This window comes from Rutidosis leptorrhynchoides, chromosome 4 (assembly GCF_046630445.1).
Source record: "Rutidosis leptorrhynchoides isolate AG116_Rl617_1_P2 chromosome 4, CSIRO_AGI_Rlap_v1, whole genome shotgun sequence".
NCBI lineage: Eukaryota > Viridiplantae > Streptophyta > Magnoliopsida > Asterales > Asteraceae > Rutidosis > Rutidosis leptorrhynchoides.
Genome location: NC_092336.1, coordinates 424,997,399 through 425,009,393, shown reverse-complemented (window position 1 = coordinate 425,009,393; position 11,995 = coordinate 424,997,399). Strand labels below are relative to the sequence as shown.

Sequence of the window (11,995 nt, the reverse complement as noted above, 5' to 3'; positions counted from 1 at the left end):
CGGTAAAGTTAATTATTTAACATTTTTTTGCGTTTTATATGGCTACAAATAGGTCATATACTTTCAGTTTTATTTCGATGTAGGCTATATACTTTCAGTTTTGTTCCGATGTAGGCTATATGCTTTCAGTTTTGTTCCGATGTATCATTAATGTCGTTCTCCACATATGATGCCACATCATCGTTTAGTTGTTTATCCGGTTAATAAGTTTTGTTCGTTCATATTAGTAAATTTTATAAAAGTATATAGTAGGCTATATACTTTAACCCTACATTAGTATTTTTCGGGTATATACGGCTTTAACCCTATAATATAAGGTCACTAGTGTAAATTACATTTAGTAAATGGCAATTTCAGCCATAACCGCCGCGGTCACCACCACCACCATTCGATACCCCTTTCTATCTCCCACCACTCTCACTCTACACTTCATTAAACGACACCGTTCTCACCCTCGTAACTTCAGTACAACAATGACGTCATCAGCTTCCAAAACACCTTCACCGGAGCTAAAAACCACTGCACCGTACGGTTCCTGGTCATCTCCGATCACCTCTGACGTCGTTTCCGGCGCCTCCAAAGGTCTCGGTGGCACCGCCGTTGACTCTCACGGCCGTCTGTTCTGGCTCGAGTCACGTCCTACAGAATCAGGGTATAATATATACGTACATACATACTATTTTGTCTTTTGATCATTTTGAATGAATATTAATATTAACTTAATATTACGTGTTACTAACTTTGATCTGAGAAGTCATTGATTCAATAAATTTAGTAACTTAGATTTAAATTTATATATTCTGAACATAGTTTTTGTTGTTATAATATGCTTTTTGAAGATGTTTTGTGCGTGGGTGTGTGCACATGTGCAGTGATGGAACTAGAATTTTTTTTACCGGGGGCAAATTTTTTTTTAAAACCGTAACAATTTTTTTGGACAAATATGGAGGTTTTGGGGCAAAAAAATTGAGTTTTTTGGACAAATTATGAAGGTTTTTGGGCAAAAGTTGAAGGTTTTTGGGCAAAAGTTGAAGGTTTTGGGGCAAATATGTTGGTTTTGGGGCAAAAAGAAAAAAAAAAAAATCCACCGGGGGCAAAGTCGAAAAACCCAAAATTTTAACACTGGAAAAAAAAAATCCACTGGGGGCGGGCGCCCCCCCTGCCCCCATGTATTTTCGCCACTGCACATGTGCAACTATGTGGGTGTGTTATTAGCAAATAACTATTATTTGAGTTAATATTACGAGCCTAATTTATATTTTGTTTATATGTATTTTGTGTTTGTTTTGAAGACGTTCGGTTTTAGTTAAAAGTGGAAATGATGAAAATGATGAAGTGATTGATGTAACACCAAAAGAGTTTTCGGTCCGTACAGTTGCTCAAGAGTATGGTGGTGGTGCATTTTCTATTTCAGGGGAGACTGTTGTTTTTTCAAATTATAAAGACCAAAGACTGTACAAGCAGTCTATAGAATCAAAAGGTTTGACCTAATAGTTTTAAATATAATTATATAAGATTACACGGAATACGGATGCTATATTTTGTAGATGCTCAAGTGTTAAATGTGAAATAGAATTTTGATGTTTTTCTTATGTGGATGTAGATTTGGTACCTGTGGCACTTACTCCTGATTATGGTGGATCTACGGTGAGCTATGCTGATGGAGTTTTTGATACGTTGCTTAATCGGTTTATCACTGTTAGGGAAGGTACATTGGTGATTTTATGCTACCCTTTTCTCGATTGTTTGTGTATCTGATTAAGTTATGCTATGTGAATTCTTGTTAGATCGACGTGAAAGTAGTTTGAATGCAATTACAAGTATTGTCTCTGTGGAACTAAGCGATACAACTATTCAAGGTATGGTTGATCGATGTCACCTTCTGTTTTACTGGACAAGTATTTTTGAGTCATTAAGTTTGCTAGTGGTGGAAAGTTGGACCGGTCAAGGAGGTTCGGTAACGAGTCCTTTCTAGTATGGAATAAAATAAATGGGCTGGATTAAAATTGATTTGCAGGCGAACAATTTTTTGATAATAATATAAAAATATGTTATATCTATAATATAGTTACTTAATGAAACAAATATGTTAAACCAGTGTTCTATATCATTGGGATCAAAAGATTTGAAGGTTGTGAACATTAAAATAGACTTTGGAGTTTGGGCACCTTTCAACCTGTTTGACCCACTTGGACCATTTGGCATGTTCACCTTCTAGAAAAGTTTTGATTATTCGACTCGTTTGTTAATCAACTTGCTCATAAATGGGTCGAAAAAACCACCTATAGGTCTTGTTCTCAGTGTACTCCCAAGTTTAATTTTTTTGATGGTTAACAATCAGTTTTAATCATATTATTGTGACATGCAGAACCAAAAGTTTTAGTTGGCGGAAATGATTTTTATGCATTTCCGAGACTGGATCCTAAGTGTAGAAGGTTGGCATGGATTGAATGGGGACACCCTAACATGCCATGGGATAGATCGGAACTTTGGGTCGGCTATATTTCAGAAAGCGGGTAAACATGCACTTCGTTTTTTCTTTGATTCGTAAAAGAAGCTTCAATGAATTTGTAACCAATAACCATTTACATAAACATTTATTTGTGTCTTTGGTTTTCATGTAAAAAACGTTATTGTTACATTCCTACCGTAGTTTACTGTTGGCAAATGGTTGAAGACAATTCTATTTGTTAACACCATTTTGTCATATATATGCATGTAGTTATTGTGAATTTGCATATATAGTAGTGGAAACTTTGAAATATCTGTGAAAAAAGGTCTTCAAATGCTTTACTAGAAGCTAGCATAGTACCCGCGTAATATAGTGGTAGAGGTGATGTTGGTAGGTGGCGGTAGCCAGTAATGGTGATACTGGTGGTGCAAGGTTGATAAAAAGGATGAAAGTATATGTAAATGTTTCAAAGATTAGTTCTATACTTCTATGTGTTTTGTGCCTCAACTAATATATGATAATGCTAATAGAGGGAAACTGAATTTTGGTTTAAATTAAATTATTATGGGATAGAAAGTTTGAGATGATTGAAATGTTGTAACATTTAACTATTATAATAAAGGTGATATATATATTGACATTTCTCATTGTTGACTCGAATTTTAAGATAAAATTTCAAGATACATTATATGTATAAGAGATGGAAAAAGAAAATGTCATGTCAGCTACATATTTCTCTTCGATTCTTCTTCTTATGTGAGTTACTAATTGGTTACTCGATTAGAATTGTAATTTTTGTATTTAAATAATAGCTATTTTGTCTAATTGGTACGTATACATAAGTGTGTGTATCTATCTACCATTATGCTAACTTTTTTTTTGTTCTGCAGAGATGTCTACAAACGTGTATGTGTTGCTGGGGGTGATCCTACAATAATAGAATCTCCAACTGAACCAAATTGGTCTGATGAAGGTTTATTCATCGTTATAAATACACCTTTTGGATTTTCATGGCACAATCAAGACGAGATTTAAATTGTTGCTCTATCTAACCATGTTAGCGTTTCTTTCACTGCAGGTGAATTATTCTTCATCACCGATAGGAAAAGTGGATTTTGGAATCTACACAGATGGGTAAGTTCAGAATCACATTCTTTTTATGTAATGGCAAATTTGTTTCTACACACCCTGTTTTATGTGTATATACCATGCCTAGAAGCAGAAACGGTATATTTTACTCTGGGTTCATCTCTCTTTATCCATCATAATTAAGGTTCAGGTGAAGTATCTTATGATTTGTACGGCTCTCATGTTTGAACAGCACACTATCATTTCAGATCTTGGTAGTTAAATACTTAAAAATCTAATTTGAACTGATTAAAATTGTAAAACTATGAATTGAAGAAAAAAATGATTCTACAGAATTTCACCTTTCCAAAGTTTGCTATTTGCTTTATATTCTGTTTTCAGCATCATTCGCATTTGCTTGTATGAAATAATGTTTGTTCACCCACTCTGGCCTCCATCATTGGTGAAATTATCAGGAGTAATGGTGACAAAATGGATGGGTTCTATAACGGGTCGTGTGTTGACCTATAAAACTTCATGCTCAAAAGTTCAAACTTACGATAAGTAATTAGTTTGACAAATTTCACTAGTAATGTTCTTTTAAACATTACCGTTTGAGTAGTAATCAAATATTTCAATTCGAAATGTTTTAGGCGGTTTAGTGCTTATCACAGTTTGGGCGACTTTCGACCTGCTTAACCCATTGTACTGGTTTCATTTGATTCTTAAATTTTATAAATATATTGCCTGCTCTACGTTTAGTGGCAAATCATACCCAAATAAAACCATTCATAGGTAAATGGGTCGACATTGTCCTCGTTAATTTATATTGAACCATTTGTTTTTTGTGAACACAGGTTGAATCTGATAACTCAGTGGTGCCATTATATTCATTAGACGCTGAGTTTGCAGGACCATTATGGGTTTTTGGCATGAACTCCTATGAGATTATAAAGGAGCAGAAGAACTTAATTGCTTGCAGTTACAGGTTACGTGTTGATTTTGCATCTCTTAATTGTTTTCATAACGTATCTTTAACTGATTGATGGCTGATGTTCAGGCAGAAAGGAAGGTCGTATCTTGGAATATTGAACAAAGATACGAGTTCCTTATCCGTCCTCCAGACTCCTTTTACAGATATTATGAATATTGTAATTTCACTACACCTTTTTATCAATGATGATTTGGTTTCTTAATTATTTTCTCAACTGGTTATCAGTTCTTAACTTTATTTATTTATTTATTTATATAGACTTCAGGTGTACACTGCTTGTATGTTGAGGGAGCATCTGGAGTTCACCCTATGTCAATAGCTAAGGTACTTTTTGGTACTGATTATCCAATTTTAATTATTTGGTACTTAAATTTTCATACTTCAAAACTCATTTTTTTAGACACCCTTTACTATGTTTATCAATAAATGTAAGTAAAATTGATCCTGTACTATTGCGTATGAGGTAGGTGACTTTAGATGATGTGGCATTAAACGTAGCTGATTTCCAAATTGTTTGGTCTTCTTCACCTACCAGTTCAGAATATAAGTCTTACTTTAGCTCTCCAGAGTTCATTGAGTTTCCAACTGAAGTTGCTGGTGAGATGGCGTATGCATACTATTATCCGCCAACAAATCCCGTTTATCATGCCACTCAAGAAGAAAAACCTCCCATGCTTTTGAAGAGTCACGGTAATTATACTCCATTTCGTTGTATCAAGATGATCAAAGTCAAGTTTGCAGGTGTTAATTGTTCAGTGTGCTTTCATTACCCACTATATGTCGGTATAAATCCCTATCTCACATATAAACACTGGGATGTACATTGGGACGTAACCAAAATTTAAAGATTAATGGAATCGACAACCAAACTTTACACCGTATACAAATTTGGGTTTTATGTTTGAATGGCCAATGGGTATACTAATCAATGTTGTGGCAAGTTAAAATTTAAAAGAAAAGATTTGATCGCTTCTGTTTCTTTGAAGGACCAGGCCAATAATTGATTTCTGAATATACCTCAAACGAAGAACCTGTTCAGTAAAATCCGTAGTGGTTGGGTTTTTTCAGTTCTGACTGTTATCTGTAACCCCCGGGTCAACACAATGTTCCTTTTTTTGCGTGGTGTGTGGAGGGGCTTCCACGCACTCTTATATTGTATTTTATATGCGTCTCGAGTTTAAATATGAATGTAACTGGATATATTAATGTTGGTTTAGTTATTGGTGCACAAGGTTTGTACTACTTTTTAAAAACTAATGCTACACCTTTTACGTGTTGGGAACAGGAGGGCCCACAGCTGAGGCACGTGGAATCTTAAATCTTAACATCCAGTTTTGGACTAGCCGTGGTTGGGCTTTTGTGGATGTAAATTATGGTGGAAGTACTGGTATGTGTTAGTTGTAGTAATCTATGCGTACTACATCTGTGTGTTTATATCTTTGAAATAGTTGAATTTGAAATATTTAATTATTGTTTCAAAGTTATAGTTTAGTGTCTGTTTGGGTTGTGGGTCATCATTAGAGATGGCAAGTTTGGTCTTTTACATCTTATTGATCGATTCAGGTTATTTCTTTGTCTTTAGTGGGTCACACGGAATATAGCAGAAAAGGAAACATGTCAAATGGACAAAACATTATTTGGATTGCTGCTAATGCATACTAGATACAACTAACTGTATCAAAATTAGTTTGTTGATTTAATCAATTAACACATTAATTATCACAAAATCTCTTAGAATTGAAGGAAACATTTTTTGACCTGTTATGGCATTCCTAGACCCATCCGTTTGGCCACATTTAGTCCTTGTCTCTAAATATTTCTAATTAGCTCTTATATGTATGCTGCTAATGGTGGATCATCATACTTTATGAAGGATATGGGCGTGCATTTCGTGAAAGGCTTCTGAATCGGTGGGGTATAGTTGATGTTGATGATTGTTGCAGTTGTGCTCAGTTCTTGGTATTTACTACATATACAATCCTTTGAAATTTCACTAATGTTTTACATTTATTTGCAGTTAACCCTTTTTAATTTGCTATCTTTTTAAATACAGTTTTTTTAATATTCCGAGTTACGTACAGGTGAAAAGTGGAAAGGCGGATGGTGAAAGACTCTGCATTACAGGAGGGTCTGCCGGTGGTTACACAACGCTGGCTGCACTTGCATTTAAGAATACGTTCAAGGCTGGAGCTTCGTTGTATGGTGTAAGTGTGCTCATTCAGTTCATAATAATCTGATTTCATACTGTAAATTGAATTATTTACTGTCTAGATTTAAAGATTAATGTGATCTGTGGTCGATTACATGTTGTGACATGTCTAAAATTATTTGTTCAATCATGATAGAGTTAGAAAACCTACCTTATTTATCAACATCAGTAACTGGCTAAAGTGTAATTTTTTTACTCACAAATTAATGCCATCTCCTACAAAAATCTTACACTTAGCATATTTCAAATGTCGTGAACAGGTAGCTGACCTGAAGTTGTTAAAAGAAGAAACTCACAAATTTGAATCCCGATACATGGATAATCTTGTTGGTAACTACTATAATTATATTTTCCACTCCATACATTACAATTGATGATTCTTTTGTACATTAAATATGAACTTATTTTACATTAAATTTGCTTCAGGGGGTGAAAAAGAGTTCTTCGATAGATCACCTATCAATTTTGTTGATCAATTTTCTTGCCCCATAATCCTTTTTCAAGGATTGGAAGACAAGGTACTAAAAAAATTCATTAGCAGTTTGTGTTGTCAAATAACAAAATATAAATATAATTAATTGAAGGCCACTTTTTATAACTTCTATTTTCTAAACCGGTACTCGTTGTGTTGTGCAGGTTGTGCCTCCTGCTCAAGCAAGAAAAATTTATCAAGCCTTGAAAGCAAAAGGATTGCCGGTTGCTTTGGTGGAATATGAAGGGGAGCAGCATGGTTTCCGTAAGGTTAGTGACAGAGAAGGAAAGATGGACGGGTCGGGTAACGGGTTAAAACCGGTTCTAAATGAATATACTTGAACCAGGTTTGGTCGAGTACAATGAGGGCGTTATTGACAATTATTTTGATCTTATATGAATCATTCATATGTTAAACATGGTTACAGAATAATGCAAGTACAACCTAATTCTTCGTCCTATGCACTAGAAATAGACTTTAAATGACTTCTGAACCATTTCATCCCTTCCACTATTAGCTTCCCCCTTTTGTTTTTATTTTTATATATTTACCCTAATTAGATAAAAATGCAGTAGAAATTGAAAACCTCACTACTAAGTGGGTGGTAAATGTCACCTCTTCTTAGTGATTAACAAATATGTTTGCGTTTGCATTGCTAGTCAGGGCAAAAAGATCTGAATCGGTTATTATTCAATTAATGATATGCAGGCTGAAAATATTAAATTCACACTGGAACAGCAGATGGTGTTTTTCGCACGTTTGGTGGGACACTTTAAGGTTGCTGACGAAATTGTTCCCATTAAGATTGATAACTTTGACTAAAGGTTAGTGTCTGACTTTTGTAGTATCTTTTTTCCCTTCAATTAGTTTATCATAACGCTGTTTTTTTTCTTTCTTTTGCTGGCTTTCAATGTTCAGCTCTGCACTACAACTTCATCTCTCACCAACTTTGGTTGCGGACTTGAGAGTGTTATGAACTCTACACAAATATTCAAGTTATGGACTATGGGACTGGATGTATAAGTTATAGCTTTTTTTAGGATGCAAACGACTATGTTCAAGTGTTGCTCTTTTTGTTTGTGTGTAGATATAAACTAGGAATGTTTCTATGTATACCAGGCAAATTACTGTAAGACGTTTAGCAACAAACATCCAAGGCAATTGAGATGAACTATTGATCGTAAACAGGTTGAATCCTTGAAGCGACACAGCTTTAAAAACTTGATAAAAACAGTTTATGAACTGTGAAATTTAAATATAAGGGCTTATTTAAGAATGTTAGAAAGATTATTCAAAAAACTTGCACTTAATAGTTAACAAATCTTTAGGTATCAGATTAATTCAAAAGCTCAGCAAGACATCAACACTCTTGTATAAATGGAACATTAATCAAAAGGTACGTTTAGAATATACTTATCAAATTCTGCTAAATCATCAAGATCTTGATTTACAATACAATACTCGCCAGTTCATCTGTAGAATTTGGCATCCCTTGATAATTGTAGTCTGCAATTGTCTTCAAAGCTAAACTATAATCCTTGTAAAATAGAAATACCCAAAAAAACAACCTAAAACTGTCTAAAAAGTCAATTTTGTCAGTGTTCGAGTAGCATTCCCATCTATTTGACCATATACAGGAAAGGTAATTGCGCAACAGCAAATGATATCTAGACCAACAAGAACACTTGGTTCCAAGTGACCCGGTATTTAATATCACTTTAGAAGCTACATTAGCTAAAACTTGAAGAGGGATCACAATCATCAAATCTTTCTTCTCTTTATCTTGTAGAAATGGTCTCATAAATGACCATCCAGTGTCAACTTGTTTGATCACAGTGAACAATAGCACAACTGTAACGAACTGAAATATGTAAAATATGTTGGTTTATTTTGGCCAGTAGAAGATATGTTCCCACATTGGTGGGAGGAAGATGTGAGGGGTGAGTGACTTGGTTATATAAGAGGGGCTAAGTCTTCATTCCAAATCGCACCAATCAATACACTTTAAGTATTTGATTATTTCTTTCTTTCTTACCCTTGTTTGAGAGTTGTATTAGTTAAATATTTTGGAGAGTGTAGTTGGCTTAAAAGAGTCGTCTATATCATTGTAACAATTTGTGATATAGTGTATTTTCTCTCTTTGGGGGCCGGTGGTTTTTCTCCTGTTTTGGAGTTTCCACGTTAAATCTTGTGTTGTGTATTGTTCTTATTTCTTTACTATTATTGTTGGGCTGGGTGATGGGAATTAGTGAGACCGTAATTTCCCAACAACTGGTATCAGAGCGTCAGGTTTGACGAGGGTCTCGGTTATAGGAGTCGGAGTATGCTCTGTGGTTGCCACGGGAGTGGATCGTCCACATCAGAAACGAGTTCTATCGATCGTATAGGGTATCTGGTTAGACAATATTTTTTCTGATTCGTAGTAATAGTTGGATTTGTTAGTGGCGAGTTGTGGATTTCCGATTTAAAGGGTCCTGGCTACCTGCTACATCTTTTGGCTATTCGAAACGTGAGCAAAATCAGAGAAAGTGTTGTTTATAGGATACGGATACGATGTCGAAGTTCAGTCCAATGAGGTTTGATGTAGAGAAATTTGATGGGAGGATCAATTTTGGCTTATGGCAGGTTCAAGTCAAGGATGTGTTGATTCAGTCCGGTTTACACAAGGCTTTGAAGGGTAAACCCACCCTTGTTCCTGGCAGTGATTCTAGCAGTAAGTTCGATGAAGAAGAATGGGATGATATGGATTTGAGGGCAGCAAGTGCGATTCGTTTGTGTCTTGCAAAGAACGTGCTTGCAAATGTGCACGGGTTATCAACGGCAAAGGAGCTTTGGGTTAAACTAGAGCAGTTGTACCAGGGCAAGGGCATCTCAAATCGGTTGTGTCTTAAAGAACAATTTCATACTCTGCGTATGGATGGGGGTTCAAAGATTTCAGATCATCTAAGTATTCTTAACGGTATTGTTTCAGAACTGGAGGCTATTGGAGTTAAAACGGATGATGAAGATAAAGCTTTGAGGTTGATATTATCTTTATCATCGTCTTATGAACACATGAAACCTATTTTGATGTATGGGAAGAAAACTCTGAAGTTTGAAGACGTTACTAGCAAGCTCCTATCCGAGGAGAAAAGACTGGAAGGTAACGGGGTCTCGTCATCAGGAGATACGATAGTGTTGTGTTCGGATAGGCAGAAGAGAAACTCTAGAAAGAATCTGACATGCTGGAAGTGCGGGAAGACTGGACATGTAAGGGTTAATTGTCCCGGTGGAGCTAATCCAGCAAATGGCTCCAAAGACGCTAACATTGTCTCCGTTGTTACGGAGAGTGACGAATTCCTCTGAAGTCACGTCATCCTCATGGTGTGTCCGCGCCACCATGGAAAGGGATATTCGTTAGCGGTTCCACAAATTGTACATGGGCATTGGTTTGGCGTTGATGCAAGGTGTGTGGTGGAAACTGATGTTGTAGCTGATGAAACTTCCAGGGAAAGCCAAACAGGAAGTTGCACCATAACTGTTCAGCTGGTTATACAACATGTGCCGAGGTGAAATGCTTGGAATGTGACATTCTAAGTGCTATACTCTTAATGGTGGAGTATGATAATTCTTGTTAAGAGTTATGATTGTCTGTGATGACAATGATTGTCGGTTTAGACAATGTTCGATGAAGATGCAAGTTTTGTCTCTTGGGAGATAATGTCAACGGCATGAAGATGAGGATCTTGAAGTTGTCGTCGAGGAAGCGTCTACATCGGTTATCCTTGCAATGTGGAAGCATGGTTATCTTCTTCTATCCAAAAGGTGGAGATTTGTTGGTTTATTTTGGCTAGTAGAAGATATGTTTATCCCACATTGGTGGGAGGAAGATGTGAGGGGTGAGTGACTTGGTTATATAAGAGGGGCTAAGTCTTCATTCCAAATCGCACCAATCAATACACTTTAAGTATTTGATTATTTCTTTCTTTCTTACCCTTGTTTGAGAGTTGTATTAGTTAAATATTTTGGAGAGTGTAGTTGGCTTAAGAGAGTCGTCTATATCATTGTAACAATTTGTGATATAGTGTATTTTCTCTCTTTGGGGGCCGGTGGTTTTTCTCCTGTTTTGGAGTTTCCACGTTAAATCTTGTGTTGTGTATTGTTCTTATTTCTTTACTATTATTGTTGGGCTGGGTGATGAGAATTAGTGAGACCGTAATTTCCCAACAAAATAAGACATACATCTAACTCTTGCGGATAACCTATTAAAGATGAATGAAATGCGCTTAAGCTTACCATTTAGTATTGTGTACATCTTAAACATGTAAATTGATAATGTTTTTCTGTTACCAGTATTTTTACTATGATGCAGGCGGTCTAACCTTTATAATTCCTTGACCCTATCCAACCTTTTATGTGGCTACCCCAAGATATAATATCAATGACGTTTTATATTAAGAGCTCTTGTTTATGAGGAGCCCAACCACTAGAGTATACTCATGAAAGGGTAACTATGCCAGTTACAAATAATTACATTTTCTTATGTCATCACCTGTAACCTTCACAAAACGTCGATCACGTGCAACACAAATCAAATTTAGGGATTTCATAACAAAAATCCACCCAGTAGTATATGAATCAAGTGAACAGATTACTTGTGTTTTACACATTAATTCAACAATCCAAAACCCTAAAAAGCACATATATGAGAGCAGAGACGAAGTTTAAACATATTCATTGGAGTTCACTACATTGTATAATTCAGAAAAAGGTGTTCCGATAAATTTTCATTGGGGAACTTGAGTATGCACTCAACCTACT

The 11,995-nt window shown here is 35.7% G+C and overlaps 1 protein-coding gene across 1 annotated transcript; it reads left to right on the top strand.

The window, feature by feature from the left end:
- The first annotated feature begins 336 nt into the window (after positions 1-336).
- LOC139844248 (uncharacterized) lies at positions 337-8,328 on the top strand. The gene is made up of 19 exons (XM_071834469.1): positions 337-652; positions 1,293-1,480; positions 1,604-1,708; positions 1,788-1,859; positions 2,369-2,516; positions 3,343-3,425; positions 3,531-3,586; positions 4,378-4,508; positions 4,581-4,671; positions 4,773-4,838; positions 4,982-5,204; positions 5,800-5,901; positions 6,388-6,473; positions 6,596-6,718; positions 6,984-7,053; positions 7,150-7,241; positions 7,360-7,464; positions 7,904-8,019; positions 8,114-8,328. Exons 1-18 carry the CDS (start codon positions 345-347, stop codon positions 8,015-8,017), a joined length of 2,163 nt encoding a protein of 720 aa, XP_071690570.1. The 5' UTR covers positions 337-344; the 3' UTR covers positions 8,018-8,019; positions 8,114-8,328.
- Positions 8,329-11,995: the final 3,667 nt, after the last annotated feature.